The sequence below is a fragment of the Danio rerio genome, chromosome 2, assembly GCF_052040795.2.
Source record: "Danio rerio strain M-AB ecotype USA chromosome 2, GRCz13ab, whole genome shotgun sequence".
Classification (NCBI taxonomy): domain Eukaryota; kingdom Metazoa; phylum Chordata; class Actinopteri; order Cypriniformes; family Danionidae; genus Danio; species Danio rerio.
Genome location: NC_141022.1, coordinates 31241938 through 31259428, shown reverse-complemented (window position 1 = coordinate 31259428; position 17491 = coordinate 31241938). Strand labels below are relative to the sequence as shown.

General features: G+C 34.8%; 1 protein-coding gene across 3 annotated transcripts in view; it reads left to right on the top strand.

Moving 5' to 3' along the window:
- Positions 1–16824, top strand: part of lyn (LYN proto-oncogene, Src family tyrosine kinase) — a 36497-nt gene extending 19673 nt beyond the window's left edge. For 2 of the 3 annotated variants that reach the window (XM_087239264.1, XM_087239263.1), the window contains 6 exons: positions 529–681; positions 6996–7178; positions 8257–8333; positions 11368–11521; positions 11630–11761; positions 14925–15464. In XM_087239264.1, coding sequence (XP_087095390.1) covers positions 529–681; positions 6996–7178; positions 8257–8333; positions 11368–11521; positions 11630–11761; positions 14925–15127 — 902 coding nt within the window. In that variant the 3' untranslated portion in view covers positions 15128–15464. 3 annotated transcript variants of the gene reach the window in all.
- Positions 16825–17491: the final 667 nt, after the last annotated feature.

Sequence of the window (17491 nt, the reverse complement as noted above, 5' to 3'; positions counted from 1 at the left end):
ATTTATTCTATATTTTAAATCTTGGTAAAAATATGACTTGAAATCTTAATTTAAAGTTGTTTTTATAAAACATATTTGTATAAAAAGTATTAGAAATGTTTAAAAAAATTGTGTGATCTGGTTAAATAAATGACACTTTAATGTGTACTTATACTTTAAAATACAGATTCTGAAGAATTTTATCAGTGTATTGGAAATTAATATGCATTTCTAAAGCATTTCTATATTTATCCTATATACACTGAAAAAATATTTCTGCAAAATTGTTGTAAACAATTTATAAGGGCTTAATTTAAACAAGCAAATTAAATTTAGTAATGTTTAAGGTTTTTTGTTTGTTTGTTTCAGCCCCAAAAAAAATGTATGCAACCACTTAACTTAACTTAATCTTTATTGAATCATTTTTCTTCAGTGTAGCTGTTTGGTCGTTTTCTCATTTTATGTAGATTATGGGAAAAATTCATTCATTTTTATTTTCATTAGAAAAAACATTGCTTGGTTAGTCTAAACCTCTGCATTTTGTCACAGAACAGTCAGATGGATTATGTCGAAAGCTGGATAAAGCATGCGAGAAACCTAAAGCGCAAAAACCTTGGGACAAAGATGCCTGGGAAATCTCTAAAGACTCCATAAAGATGGTGAAGAAACTCGGAGCTGGACAGTTTGGAGAAGTATGGATGGGTGAGTTAAAGAGCACCTATGATGAAAATGATATGTTGGAAGCTGTTTGGACAGAACTGTGTGTAGATATAGTGTGTCCACAGTCATATTGAGGACATATAAAGACAACAGGCCTCTTTTTTAAATTTCCTGATGTTATAATAGGATCCAAATCCCTCCCATTTTGATGCAGACTGCAATGTGATGTAGAAGTGCGGTTTCCCTGCCCATCAATTTGATTGACAGCCGCATATTAACATGTCTCTGTAGTAACGCTTATAATCATATCAACAAGACATGATGTGTGCAAAGCAGCTGGGATGAAAAAATCTCTGTGATAATCATTAAATGTGATTAAGAACGAGTTTTACATGTTTAAAACATTTTTAAACTACAGCAATTTTACCGTCTTTACTTTATTACCACAGCCACATGTCAGCACTTCAATCCCAGTTTGTGGACGTTAAATCAGGTTTATTTTGTACATTATCATAACAGATATCCATATAGCAGTGGATATTAACATTTATCCTGTCACATTTACCATGCAAAAACAGTGCAAAGTTAAACACACGCGCTATGTGTGTCTGTGTATGTGCGTGAACTTTGTTCAAATATTGTGTGTGTCTTATCATTGCAGAAAGGCTTGAATTAACTCCACAACAAATACATCAAATAATCATTGGGAAAGTTCATCCTGTATTTCTCACAAATGTTACGTGAGATCTGCTTTCTTTTTGTCTGTCACTTTGCTGTTTATCTGACGCAGCCAAGGCAGAGATTGCAGCAAACTCTGACAGGCACATGGGAACGGTGGGCAGAGAAAAATAGCATTAAAGGCACAGGCAACAATAACAGCTACATTGCATTCAGAGCAGAAAATTTCAGTGTTCTGAAAGGTATATAAATTATCTGAAATAGCTGAAAATTTACAGACACATTCAGGAGACACAAAAGACTAATCTTAAATTTTGTAAAAGGGGGTAAAGTAGATGCCTTTTAGGGAAATGAAAACAACTTCACATTATCAATGATTTGCAAGAATTTTCCTTAAGTGACAAACATTTGATTAAATAGAGCACTCCACTTTTTTGCATATATGCTCATTTTACAAGTCCCCTAGAGTTTTACCATTTTTTTAATTCATTAAGCTTATCTCCGGGTCCGGACAATCTTTTTACTTTTAGCTTAGCTTAGCATAAATCAGTGAATCAGATTAGACCATTAGCATCTCAAAGATCCATTTTTTTCTTATTTAAAGCTTGAATATTGATGTTGATATTGTACAATTATATTATGAAGCACCTGAAAATAGTCCCCTGTCGGATATTTAGGTAACAGTGCTCATACAGCCGAAATTTGATCAGCAAAGTTCCTTGATTATTATGCTAGAATGAGTTCCAAGCCATATCGGTCTTTAAAATAGCAACATGTAATTTCCTCTCCGTTTTAGTACTTAATGAAACTACAGAAGAGTCAAGCTTTAAATAGAAAATGCATAAATACTCTTTTCATTGTTTGTTTTGTGCAAGATGCTAATGGTCTAACCCGATTCAATGATTTATGCTAAGCTAAAAATTAAAATCAACTGAATAGATTCAAAAAGGGTAAAACTCATCTTCAACTCTAGATGATTTGTAAAATGAGCCCATTTCCAAAAAAAAAAAGAGTGTTCCTTTAACCATGAAGCATTTTCTTATCCAGAAATCTTGCTAAACTATAGCGAAAGTGTTTGCTGTCTTCTTGATGGTCTTTGTATTCAAATTCTCTAAGATCCCCAAAGCCTGAGATCAAACCCTCCCCCCGGATTCATATGCTCCTCAGTGAGCTTAGAAGTGACATCCTTCTGTGTTTCTATCGATTAATCAAGCGAAAGGATCTTCTTTGAACATGTGTAGGCTTATTGTTATTATCGAATTCTTTGAGCCATAAAAGCTTTGACGAAGCGCATTCAAATCTGCAGAGTTCCTGCTGGGGCTGCTGGCTGCTATGAATGGCTGCCTTATAGCTCAGGCTGATAGTACACAGAGAGCCGCGCAGGCGAGACTCTTATCAGGCTGATCAGAGGAGGAAACTGCTATGCAACTGACGCAGGATTTGCATTTGGATGTCGTTATTATTCGTGTGCCTCTTTCCCATTCGGCTGACGTGATGAATTGCAGGAAACGGTCTTAGCAAATATACAAATGGCTCTCGACCGCCCGTGGCCAAGATGTTTCCTTTGGCGCACCGTGACCTTGTTGGCGCAGCGTTGCCAGACCTTAAACACACATTGAGTCTGTATGATGACAGAATCTTTCTACGGAAATACTTCCTTCTGTTTGCCAAGCCCCATTTTGTTTTGTCTCAGCAAATTTTGAGACAAACTATCACACTTAGATAAGGAGTGTGCGATATTGACTAAAAATACATCTTGACATTTTTTAGATAACAATAATTAAACAATATTTTACTGGGTGTTTTGTGTTGGTACTTTATATATAATATTCTACACGTAAATAATGTGGATAACATTAAATAAATATTTTTCATAAGGTTAGATTTTAATTATTAGTCATTCAAACCCATTTAAGTAAAGTTAACTTTGCATTAAGGATTGAATCATCATTTAGCATGCAATGTGTTGTGGGCAATATTTGCCCGTAGAGTGAGGAACTAGGAAGTGAGGAACTTGGAAGTGTTAACTTAATTTTTATAATTATATGCATAGTTTAATTGCATTAAAGTGGAAGTACCAGAATTTTTATAACTACTTGGATTACCATAGCAGTCATTCTGACTGTTCTCATATAAGAGGTCATATTGTCATGTCATATTTACATTCAGGGGTGGCACGGTGACGCAGTGGGTAGCAATATTGTCTCACCGCAAGAAGGTTGCTGGTTCGAGCCCCGGCTGTGCCAGTTGGCATTTCTATGTGGAGTTTGCATGTTCTCCCTGTATTTGTGTGGGTTTCCTCCGTGTGTTTCGGTTTCCCCGCAGTCCAAAGACATGCACTATAGGTGAATTGGGTATGCTAAATTGTCTGTAGTGTATGTGTGTTTGTCCAGGTCCTCCAGGTTGGGGGTTGAACTTTGGGTTAACGACCCACCTTGTAAAAATGAGATGCTATGAAATATCAATACGTGGTGCAGCTAAATTTCAACTTCAATGTAAACCTCCCTGGAAGTAAGTATATGTTCATATTTGGTCATATATTATATTTCTACATGGGCTCCAAAATAGACAATTAATTACATAAAAGCACAATTATTTTTAGACAATTAATCGTCTGCCAAATTTAATACAATTTATTTAATTACAACAGCTTCAGCTAAAAGTCTTGTTTAATTCTCCTACTGACAAAAAAAAAAATCTACATTTGTTTCTAGCCTGAGTGTAAGTTATAAACATCAAGTAATAATATTAACATTCAAAGCTTCTATTGAGATGCTACATTTAAGCTTTGAATGTCTGTTGTCATATTTAATTAAGTCATCACCATAAAAATAAGTTTTTTTTGTTGGTAATACAGCCTATAAATGTTTTGTTATGCTACTAGACCACCCACTTTCATTTTCACTAGCGGGGGAGAAAGCTTTTTAACTGTACTAAATATGTTATTTGGAAGACATATCTGAAGTAAAGTTATGTTTTTTATCAGGAAGTTGCTAGACATCAGAGGCATGCATATTTAAATTAAAGGGGGAAAATCGCAGACACTGAAATTCCATGTGGTCATTTTGACTGCTATATAGAAATATTATTAGAAATACTTGAAATACCATAGCTCTTTTGTGTTTTGTAGTTTTAATAAAATAACATATAATAACATAAAATAATAATGTTCTAAAAATATACACGTATTTAAAAAAATATTTAGGCATTATAGATATGTGTTTTACTTCAACAAAGTTTTTAAATTAAAAAAAAAAAAAAAGATCAAAATGACCGCTTTGGTGTTGATAATTTTGCACCATCGGATCTACTCTTTTTTTTTTTCGAAGTGCTTTAAAAGCAATGGGTTCACTCACTTTTTAAAGTGAAGTCAACCAATCACTTTTTACAGCGCATTCATGGTTGTGCTATAGCTTTGTTTGGAGCTATTTTTACTGGTGAGAAAGAAGAAACACAAGAATAAATCTGAAATGTATCTCAGAAGTGAACTGTTGAATATAATGTTCCTCATTCAATACTGAACTTCTTTAAAATCAAATGTGGTAAAACCACATTTGTTATTATAATGCTCATTAGTGTTATCATATATGTCTATATTTTGATACATATTGCAATATTTGAAACGGTATATCACTTTTACTTCATATTGATACGTCTATCCCACTGTTTCTCTTTATTCATGGATCCAGAGTTTTAGCTGGTCATTTCATAGTTGATGTAAACGTCATGCATGTCTCCAGCTTTCATTCGTTTCATGTGCAAAAAGAAGTAGAGGAATCTATTCTGGTGCAGTATGGATGCACCTCTCAGTGCACAAATGCTGAGCTCATTTTACACGTTGGATTTTAACAGATAAATAATGTGAAAAAGTTACATCTAAAGTCATGGAAGAAAGTTCTCAAAGTGACAGTAACCTGCTGCTGTTACTAACATCAAAAACAAAATCACTATTAGACACCTGAAGTATGTTTACCATCCAACAGTTTAGTTGAAATTTGGTTATTTGTTTATTACAGACTGTTCAGTTGTCTTCAATAATGTTTTATGAGTTAAGCTAGTAGTTTGTATTTAAGAATTAATTTATTGGAATGTTACATGGTTCAAAACAACAAAGCAACATTTTTTGAATTGTTAAAACAAATCCATTCATTTTTCTTTTGCTTATTTATTTATTTATTTATTTATTTATTTATTTATTTATTTATTTATTTCACTTTATTATTTTTAATAAGGATTTCTACAACTGTTTGGCCAGGCTAGTTGTTTAGATTTTCTCTTGACCTGCCAAAATTTGCCTCACAGCAAGAAGGTTACTGGTTCGAGCTCTGGCTGGGCCAGTTGGCAGTTCTGTGTGGAGTTTGCATGTTCTCCTCGTGTTCGCGTAGGATTTTCAGGTGCTCCGGGTTTCCACCACAGTCCATACACATTCGCTATTGGTAAATTGGATGAACTAAAATTGATCGTAGTTAATGAATGTGTGTGAATGTGAGCATGTATAGGTGTTTTCCAGTACTGGGTAGCGGCTAAAAGGGCATTCACTGAGAAAAAAATGAGGCTGAAGGAAAAAGTATGAAAATTTTTATTTTAGCTATATAAGTGAAAATTTTGGCAGGCCTGGACAAATAGTTCTAAATAAATAGATAGACAAATCCTAAATAAATAAATAAATGGATGAATGTATGGATGGATAGATAGATTTTAAACATTACTGAAGTAAACTGAAAAATCTGTAATAAACAAATAACCATATTCCAACTAAAGAGAAATCCTTAATATTGAGCTATGCTTGAGGTTTTATCTCTGGCGAATGAAAGAATAAAGACATGCATATTGTTAGTTAAATTCAGGCTGTGGTAATATTTCCCCATGGTATCAAAAGCGGCATTGAGAAGGTAAGGTACTGTATTGAAGTTAGAAATCCTAGTATCAAAAACACTAATCCTCATACGCTGATATTAAAAAACTAATAATGTGTGAATAATTGGGTGAATAATGTAAAGAATTGTGTGAAAACTATATATTTTACTTGATTTTTTTTAAACTTAATGTTTTTCTTATACTCAATAGACTTCATCACATATGTTTGATGTTTTTGTAAAATTATTGATATACTTTAATAATGAACTAATGCATAATATAAACATCGATTATGATATTGTCATAGATGATAAATAATAACACAACCCTAGCTCAAACGCCCATTTGGTCCACAAAAGTCCACAAACTGCGGAAATTAGTATGCAAACCGCTTCAGATGTGGAAGTTGTCTGTATTGTTAAACAGACAAGGAAATGATTTTAAAGTGGAACAAGGCATAAGCACGAACACACAGCTCACGATTGTGAAACAAATCTGTTGCCTTTAGCTTCTCTGTGGTCAGTAACTGTCCTTCACGCAGTGGCGCTGTGTCATCACTTCTGAGAAAAGTACTTTATTATGGACAGACGGTAATTACATAAGATCCTTGGTGAGAACATGGGAAAGGTTCCAGGAAGACGATTCTTTCTATAAAAGGTTTTTCAGGACAGACTGACTGTTCCTTCATCGACGCTGACAAGTTAGATTCAGCCATTTTGTGTCTAGTTGCTGAACTACAGCTGTGTGAGGCATTGAAAATGTTTGTAATAGTCAGAGAGGACATTAACGCATGTCTATTTGTGGTTTCATTTTGTTTCTAGCCTTCTACAATAACAGCACCAAAGTGGCAGTGAAAACTCTGAAGCCAGGCACAATGTCAGTGGAGGCGTTTCTAGAGGAGGCCAACCTGATGAAGACCTTACAGCACGACAGACTTGTGCGTCTCTATGCTGTCGTCACCAAAACTGAGCCCATCTACATCATCACTGAGTACATGGCTAATGGTACTGAAATACAGACTCTTCTGATTATTAATGTGCAGTAAAAAAGATGGCACTATCTATCTATCTATCTATCTATCTATCTATCTATCTATCTATCTATCTATCTATCTATCTATCTATCTATCTATCTATCTATCTATCCATCCATCCATCCATCCATCCATCCATCCATCCATCCATCCATCCATTCATCCCTTCATCCATCCATCCTTCTATCAATCCATCATCCATCTCTCTATATATCCATTCATCCATCCATCTCTCCATCATCTATCCCACTGTCCATCCCTCCATCTGTCCATTCATCTATCCATCCATCCATCTATCCCTTCATCCATCCCTCCATCATCCATCCCACCATCCATCCCTCCATCTATCTATCCATCCATCCATCCATCCCTTCATCCATCCCTCCATCATCCATCCATCTCTCTATCCCATCATCCATCCCTTCATCCATCCATACCTCCATCCATCCCTCCATCTCTCTATCCATCCATCTATCCCTTTATCCATCCATCCATCAGTCCATCCATCCATCTATCCATCTCTCTATTCATCCATCCATCCCTTCATCCATCCATCTATCTAAAAAAAATGCCTTTTGCTTTTTGTTTTATTTTATTAACCCTGAAAACAAAATGAGACATCTTGAGGATGATGATTTATTTTTAATAATTAAAAAATTATAATTACTTTTTACAGTTTACATATGATATATAATTTATCATACACTCTCAGTAATAAAGGTACGCGAGCTGTCACTGGGGTAATACCTTTTTAAAAGGTATACATTTGTACTTAAAGGGTCCATAATGGTACCTTAAAAGTATAAATTAGTACCTTAAATGTTTAGAGGAAAATTTTTGTACTTTTAAGGTACTAAAATGTACCCTTGATGTATTATTTATGGATCTTTTAAGGTACAAATTTGTACCCTTTGAAAAGGTACCACCCCAGTTACAGCTCGCGTACCTTTATTTCTGAGAGTGTATGTATTATAATTAAAGAAAAGTGTAGTTTTGTGAAAAGTTGTACCCTCAGTGACTTTAACAGTATTTCGTTTATTCTTTTGCAGGAAGCTTATTGGATTTCTTGAAAAGTCAAGCTGGCTCCAAAATACAGTTACCAAAGTTGATAGATTTTTCTGCACAGGTATAAAGAAAGTTTAAAACATGAATTATTCTTCTTTTCTCAAGCCCATCATTTCCTTATTTCTGAGGTTACTTTAAGGCTTTATTGCATCATCAAAGGCTGATCTCACTTTTTCCATTAAAAAAGAGGAACTGATACTAGTTTCAGTAGGCGGTTCAAAGCACAGAACAATATTCATTTTACTAGGAATGAAACATTTAATTTGATCTGTAAATAAAACTTTAAATGTGTGTTCTAAAAAGAGGTGAAAACCTAAATAAATCTTGAAACTTATATTGATAAATTGAATAAATGAAAAGATATGTCTGGTTAAAATGGTATGGACTTCAGACAGTATTTACCATCCTATACGATTAGATTCAAAACCAGTCGCTGATTCAAAAGCATTTGTTTGCTAAATGAGTCTTGTGGACTTCATTTGAGTTTGGCTTCTTGTAAAACAGCACCAAAAGGCAAACTTGCACATCCTGTTTCAGAGAGTGAAAGAGGATGCTAATGGAGAAGTGAGAACATCATTTTCCCTGAGTTAGTGCAACTTTTCTCTGTTAGAATTAACTGAGAAACTTTGCCCATTTCAGAAGTGGAAAAACCCCGCACAAACTGCACATTTACTGTTCAAATGCAAATTCTGCAAAATGTAGAGGCGTTCTTTATGGTTGCAAATACTGTTGTTTTGAAGTTTAGGCTTGTAAGATATTTTTCCCTTTTAGCTTTGGTTGTATAAGTCAACATTAGTTAAAAGATTAGTTGACTGATTAATGATAAACAGCACATCTGTCGAGCAATACATAGTATTTTTAAAGGGCACCTAGGTTACCCCTTTTTTTAGATTTAATTAGATTAGATTAATTAGTATTAGATTAAGTCTTTTGCGTCTCTAGAATGTGTAAATAAAGTTTCAGCTCAAAACACCCATCAGATTTTTCATTATACCTTTTACAAGATCCTGTTTTATACACGTTTCCACCCGGGGGTGGTTTTGTCGTACTGCACCTTTAAGACGAGTCTTCCCTGCCTACTGTTTCTACGTGCCTTCCCGCGTGCTTTAATCTCCTCCCTCGGCTGCGTCAGACAACAGACAGACGTAAAGGAAGAAGGTCTCACGTAGCGTTTGTGAGAAATACTAAAGTAAGAGCTTTACTAACCAGTATTTGTTGTGAGGTTGCATTGATGAGTCACATGCAATGTCGTTACAAAGTTCACGTGCGCGCGCACACACACACAGATACACACGCCCACCGCAGCTGACACACTCACAGATACACACGCACACCGCAGCTGACACACACACACACACACACACACACACGCAGACAGGCAGACAGAGCGCGCTTAGCTTAGCACAGTTTTTGCACTCAAATGTGACAGGATACAGGCTAACCTCCACTGCTGTCTGGATATCTGTAATGTTATTGTACAAAATAAACCTGATTTAACGTCCACAAACCAGGATTGAAGCATCTTCTTTTATACAGTAATTGTTCTGACACGCTGCTGTGCTGATGAAGTAAAGCTGAAGTAAATCCCTGTACTTCATTACACACTTGCACTGTTTTAAAACACTTTAAACATGTAAAACCTACTCCTGATCACATCTGATGATGATTGATGATCCTAGCGAACTGAACAGACCTTTTATTCCCGGTTGCTTTGCGTAAGTCTGGTCTTGTTGACATATACACGTGACTACCGGGACATGTTAATGTCAATCAATTCGGTGGGCGGGGGGACCGCACTCCTACGTAAAGTTGCGGTCGGTCTAAAAAGCGCTCCAATTGGTCCGCCTTTTTTATGTTGTTAAATTGAAAAAAAGGACTGGGTGTGTTTATATCACCCCAATATGATGGTCTATACACTATATACACATATGTTTGTCCAAATAGCTTGAAAAGTAGATTTTTCACCACAGGTGCCCTTTAATGTTTACTAAACATATATTATGAGTTAATGCAGAGTTAGATAACAACACTTAATAGATTTATGGTGAACAACTTTGTTCAGCAAAACATACACTTTTTTTTAATGTTAACTTACTCACATTGCCATAACTTAATGTTTCTTGTTCTTGTAACTTAACATGTCTAGCTATACAACTTAAATTCCCGAGTTACAACAACTTTATTCTTCTGCTTCTCATAAATACTAATACTATATTTGTATGCTTACATTAACAAAGATTTAGTATTGCTGAATAAATATGTTCATTGTTAGGTCATGTTATCTAATCTGTTATTAAATACATTAGTGTATGTGTAAAACTTTAGCTGTTAATGTAAAAAGATGCACTATAATGCAAGTTAACGTTAGCAAAGATTATGTAATGTAGATCATAGTAATGTTAACTAATGCATTAACTGATATTAAAGTATTAAAGCTCCACACTGTTTTGTTTTATTTTAAAATGTCATTTATTATTCTGATGGCAAAGCTAAATGCTCTGCGGCATTTCTTCTCTGATGTTTGAAAATCTTTTTTGATTGCTTAATCTGTACATTATCCTGTCCTGAGTTTGTCTTTTGTCAACAGCCAACCTTTTGAGGGGACTTGATTGAGTTAGTGACATTTAAAAATGCTAAATTCTAGAAATCAAATTTGTCTTTCTGTGGCTGAGAGGATCATTGATTTTGTCCTTCGTCTGGAGAACCTGTTGTCTGAGAACTTCAGTCACTTTAAGATACCCCGCTATTTTGCAAAATCAGAGAAAACTTAAGCAGTGACCTCAAAAATGTTGTCTAATCTTGTTGTCCACTGTGTAAAGTTCAAAATAACAGCCTTTATTACAAATGAAATGCAATTAAATAAAAAAAAAAATAGAGAGAGATAATATGTTTATGCTAAATAATAGGAGGCTACACATAAAATACTTAGTTGTTTTAATCCAACCCTGCTTTTGGGGTAAATTTATAATCCCATTTTTGAGACAACCGTTGAGTTGGGTCATGTTTTAAATCAGCCCACTATTTTTAGAGTGTGTAAGTGTCTTAAAAAGCTGATATTTGTGTGTCTCCAAAGCTAAGTTTGTGTGTCTCTGCAGATAGCCGAAGGAATGGCCTACATTGAGAAGAAAAACTACATCCACCGAGACCTGAGAGCAGCTAATGTGCTGGTTTCAGAGATACTGCTGTGCAAAATAGCTGATTTTGGCCTGGCCCGAGTAATTGAGGATGACCAATACACGGCCAGAGAAGGTGAGCCTGACGTCATTGCTCCAGAAGATTGATATGCATGCTGCCATTATGATGGTTTTCCTGCATCAGCAGTGAATGATGGGATGTCTGTGAATGTCTCTATTTCAGGGGCAAAATTTCCTATCAAATGGACGGCACCAGAAGCCATCAACTATGGCTCTTTCACCATCAAATCAGATATGTGGTCCTTCGGGGTTCTCCTGTATGAGATTATAACATACGGGAAAATTCCTTATCCAGGTAATGTGATTGTGTTAATGGCGCTCTGATTACATTTGTGTGAAAATAAATCATTCAGCATTATTTCAGGACACGAGCTGCAGCACTGAGCAAGGAACAATGACAAATCTGATCCTTTTAGAAAGACTTTGTCGCCATCTTCTGGTCAGATTGAGTTATAAGTACAGTTGAAGGCAATATTATTAGCCTGCTTTGAATTTTGTATTATTTTTCTAATATTACCTGTTGAATGGAGAGATTTTTTTTTCATCACATTTTTAACATAATTATTTTAAAAACTAATTTCTAGAGAATAATTTCTTTAGAACATGATATTTTTCTAGTTATTTTGCAAAATAATAGCACTCTGCTAACAGTGCAATCTAAAGACTTAACTGGGTTAATTAGGCAAGTCACTTGACAGAACTGGTTTGTTTTGTAGCCAATCAAATAATTATATATTTTTAAGGGAGTTAATAATTTTGAATTTATTATTTAAAAATAATAATACTTTTAATATTATTATTATTTCAGCTTTTATTTCAGCCAAACTTCAAGTAATAAGACTTTCTTCCAATTAAAGATTACAACAGGCAATAAAGTGAACATTTTCTTATTCTGTTAAACAGCACTTGAATAAATTTGATAAAAACATTGAATTAAAATATCACAGGAGAGCTAATCGTTTGTGCTTCAGCTCTACATTTTAGAGTTTCAGTTCTGGTTAGATGGATGCTACTGAAAGTCGAAGCGTGTTATTTATGGGCTGCTAATGTTACCAGATATAAGTGCAAAACTGATGATTACTGCATGCTGGTTGTCTTGGATGCTCAGTGAGCCGTGTTGCCTTCAATTTATAAATTGTTTTCTGTATTAAACTATATTAAGGCAAGTCACTATCAGCATTTTTTTATCGACTTGCTACCTTGGGCTTTTATTACCTCTTTAATTTTGGGCCTTCCGTTTCTTCCTTCACACTTCTGGAGATAAGTTTCTCACATAGATCGATGTTTATTCCTGTCTTTGACACTATTGTGTTGATAAATCAAGTTATCAGCATTGGTGTTTGCATCAAATTCAGTTGACAAAGTACATACATCATTATTGCCTTGCTTATGCTTTAAATCACAATTCGAAAGCGAAAGCAATTTCTTATTTTCATTGATTTATTTTTATTCATATTTAATAAATAATGACTTTTTCAGTTGTAAGTTATTTGAGTGATCACTGTCATTTTTCTTTCTTCAGTGGAAGGCTACCAACAGTTTCATCCATGTCTACACATAAAGCTTACTAAAGCAATTATAATGTCTAATTTTATATTTCAAATAACATTAATATGCATGTGTAAAGAAAATAAATAATTTAAAGTATCTTGTTACATAACTGAACAAAACATCTTAGTGTTTTATTTATAAAAAGTGTATGATGGTTATCATTTTTGTTAAAAACAAAACCTAAAATCATATTCAGATATATGGAAAGAGTTAAATAGTATATAACATTTTAACTTGTTACATTTTGACAGATTTCTGATTTGAGTTATAGAGAAAAAAAAATGGATGCATTCATGGAAAAAGTGATATGTCTTACAATTTTTTAAGGAGTTATAAAGACGTGCTTATTAAATGCTAACAAAATGAAGTGTTCTTGTGTTCACATTGCAGAACACTTCTGGTGCTATTGATTGTGGGTATGGGTAAGGTTAGGGATGGGTTTGGTTGTATAGGCAAGTTAATGTGTAAAGGATGGGTCAACAGTGTAATTAAAAATGTGATGACATTACAGATGCAACTAGAAAAGTAAAGTTTGTAGACAAACTTTATGGTTGCTTGAGAAAGCAGAGCCAGGAAGTTTTAAAGTTTAAATATTTGAAGCGGTTTTTAAGAAGTGAGAAGTGATTTTGAAAGTTGGCATAAATAGAAAAGTGTACATATACAGTATGCTAGCTTGTTTCTAGTATGGATTGGCATGTTTCTTGCTAGGTGGATGATAGGGGGTTCTGAGTGGTTGCTAAGTTGTTGCAAGGGTGTTCTGAATGGTTGCTAGGTGGTTGCTAAGGCGTTGCTAGGTGGTTGCTATGGTGTTGTTAGGTGGTTGCTAAGGCGTTGCTAGGTGGTTGCTATGGTGTTGTTAGGTGGTTGCTAAGGTGTTGCTAGGTGGTTACTGAGGTGTTGCTAGGCGGTTGCTAAAGTATTGCTTGGTCGTTGCTATGGTGTTACTATGTGGTCGCTATGGTGTTCTGAGTGATTGCTAGGTCGGTTGCTAAGATGTTGCTAGGTGGTTGCTAAAGCGTTGCTAGGTGGTTACAAAGCTGTTGCTAAGATGTTCTAGGTCATTGCTAAGTTGTTGCTAGGTGGTTGACAGGGTGTTCTGACTGGTTGCTAGGCGGTTGCTAAGGCATTGCTAGGTAGTTGCTAAAATGTTGCTAGGTGGTTGCTTGCCAGTTGCCAAGGTGTTGCTAGGTGGTTCCTAAGTTGTTGCTAGGATTTTCTGTGTGGTTGTGAGGGTATTTTTAAGTGGTTACTGGGCAGTTGCTAACGTGTTCTGAGTAGTTTCTAAGCAGTTGTTAACTTAAATTAGCATGGTTCTAGTATGAATATGTTGCTAGCATGTTTCTAGCATAAATTCACATGTCATTAGCATGGTTTTAGTAGGAATTAGCATGTTAGTAGCATGTTTTGTTGTATAAACTAGCATGTTGTTAGCATTAATTTAGCATGAAGTAACATGTTGCTAGTATGTTTATAGTATGAATTAGCATGTTGCTAGCATGTTTCTAGCATAAATTAACATGTTATTATCATGGCTTTAGTAGAAATTAGCATGTTGCTAGCATGTTTCTAGTACAAGCATGTTGTTAGTATTAATTTAATATGAATTGGCATGTTGTATGATTATGTTAGTATGTTTGTTGGCATATTAGTATAATTAAGCATGATCCTATGATCAAGATTATTATATGATCAAGATTATTTTCAGGAAATGTTTTCAATCTTAAAATGAAAAACACAGTTGGGTTGTGATGCATAAATCGGGTAATGGTGATGTCTTTTAATACTATTTTTTTACCTTGTTCATCTGTGGTGTTTTGTTGAAAAACGTCACTTCAATAAATGAGAATACTTGTGATATTTATTATTCCCCGTTCTTTATCCCTCCTGTGTTTTTCTCTTTGCTTCAGGCATGAGCAACAGCGAAGTCATGAGCAGTGTCCAGAGAGGTTACCGGATGCCCCGTCCCGAAAACTGTCCGGTTGAACTTTACGAGATCATGACCACATGCTGGAAGAATAAACCAGAAGACCGGCCCACGTTTGACTATATTCAGAGTGTACTGGACGACTTCTACACGGCCACTGAAGGCCAGTACCAGCAGCAGCCATGAGGAGCAACAGTCATCTCCCTCAGATTATTGCACTGTTTCCAGATGGATGATCAAAACATCTGTGATTTATCTTTGAATCTTACTAATGTGTAACTAATAATTGGATCAATCTGCTTACCGGAATGTAAGCACGGTTAAGATTGCCTATCTCTGCTTCAAATTGAAGTTTTAACTGCTTATTTGCTCTTCCTCCGCACATTTCAACTGCATTTCAAACTGTAAATAATTTGATATTTCAGAGTTCTACGTTTTTATACACCAGGTTTGTCTTTCTTTCTCAAATGTGAGCCGCTGTGGGGTCTGAAAGCAAATTAGGATTGATTTACATAACAGACACTTTTACTTACGAATAAGATATATATATATATATATATATATATATATATATATATATATATATATATATATATATATATATATATATATATATATTAGAAAATTGATCAGTGTTCCCAGTGTTTGGCTTAACGCTGTTTCAGAAGTATATTTAGTATGAAAACAGTTTATTAATACTATTCAAGTCTACTTGGCATTAACAAATATACAGCTAATCTTTAAATACTACAGTAATTTATAAACATACTGCAGTGTTTTTGAACCATATTATATAATAAATTGTATTGTACTACATTCTACAATGGGCATCACGGTGGCGCAGAGGGTAGCACGATCATCTCACAGCAAGAATGTCACTGGTTCAAGCCTCGGCTGGGTTAGTTGGCATTTCAGTGTGGAGTTTGATGTTCTCAGTGTATGAGTGTGGATGAGTGTGTATAGATGTTTCCCAGAAATGAGTTGCAGCCGGAAGGGCATCCGCTGCGTAAAACATATGCTGGATAAGTTGGCGGTTCATTCCGCTGTGGCAACCTCAGTTTAATAAAGGGACTGAGCCAAAATGAATGAATGAATTAATGTATTTTATATCGGTGTTTCTCAACCACGTTCCTGGAGGAGCACCAGCTCTGCACGTTTTCCACGTCCTTAACCAAACACACCTGATTCAGATCATCAGCTCATTAGCAGAGACTGAAAGACTTGTAATGTGTGTGACGGACAAAACATGCAGAATTGGTGGTTGAGAAACACTGTTCCATATTGTAGCATTTTTGTTAATACAGCATACTGTAGTATCAAATGTCATTTACTGATATACTAATAAATACTGTAGTACATTAAAATGTTTACTATAGTAAAGTGTGCTGGATTGTAATATATATTTAGTGCAGTTTTGGTGTAATTTGTTTATATGCCACAGAAACTACAACAATAGATTAATTCAAGTACTTTACTGCAGTATGGTTCAATAACACTATAGTATTTCCTTTTTTCATATGGGTATTTCAGTAGGAATGATTTCTCTCATTTGCAGCTCCTTGGCATTCAGTTTAAAAAAAACTCTTGTTTTAATTGTAATACTGATTTAATGAAATTCATGCACTGGTGTATGATCTTACATGATCATTGTGTTTTAAAGTCATTTTCATAAACAGCTTTCAATAACAGTTTTGAGAATGTTATGACAATAATGAGCAGCGGCACCGCACAATATTTTATTATATATATATTTTTTGTAATTAAGCTTACAAATTGTTGATTGTGATTTTTTTGCTAAGAATGAAATGCATTGTACATTTAAAATATTCTGTACAGTTGTACATTAGACAAATAATAAAATTCATCTTTTGTGATTAGTAAAACCTTTTTGCATGGAGTTTCTTGACAACATTCTCTCCTTGCACTTTATTTTACAGTGCATTTACTTAGTGTGCTTGCAGTGTACTTACTAAGAGAAAAACATTGAGGTAAAGTTGCTTTTACATACACACATTCAATCAGTGACAACTCGTGATATGCTCCCTATATTGTTTACCATGGTACTTTGAATATTCAGTATGGAAACACATATGAGTATTACTTCAAAACAACATTAGCACTATTTATTTGACAGTGAACAATGTTGTACTTGATGTGCTGCTAATATGATTCCACTATTTATTGATTCATTTTCCTTCAGCTTAGTCCCTTTATTAATCAGGGGTCACCACAGTAAAATGAACCGCCAACTTATCCAGCATATGTTTTACCCAGTGGATGCTCTTCCAACCGCAATACTCCTATACTTCATGACTTTGGGTTGTGGGGGAAACCGGAGTACCCAGAGGAAACCCAGGCGAAAACTGGGAGAACATGCAAACTCCACACAGAAAAGCTAACTGACTCAGCTCGAACCAGCGATCTTCTTACTGTGAAGCGACAGTGCTAATCACTGAGCCACCATGTCTATGATTCCACTATTTAGAATTTGCAAATATTACTTTTCTGAAATGATAATATTAAGGAGAAAGTCTGAATGTGTGACTATTA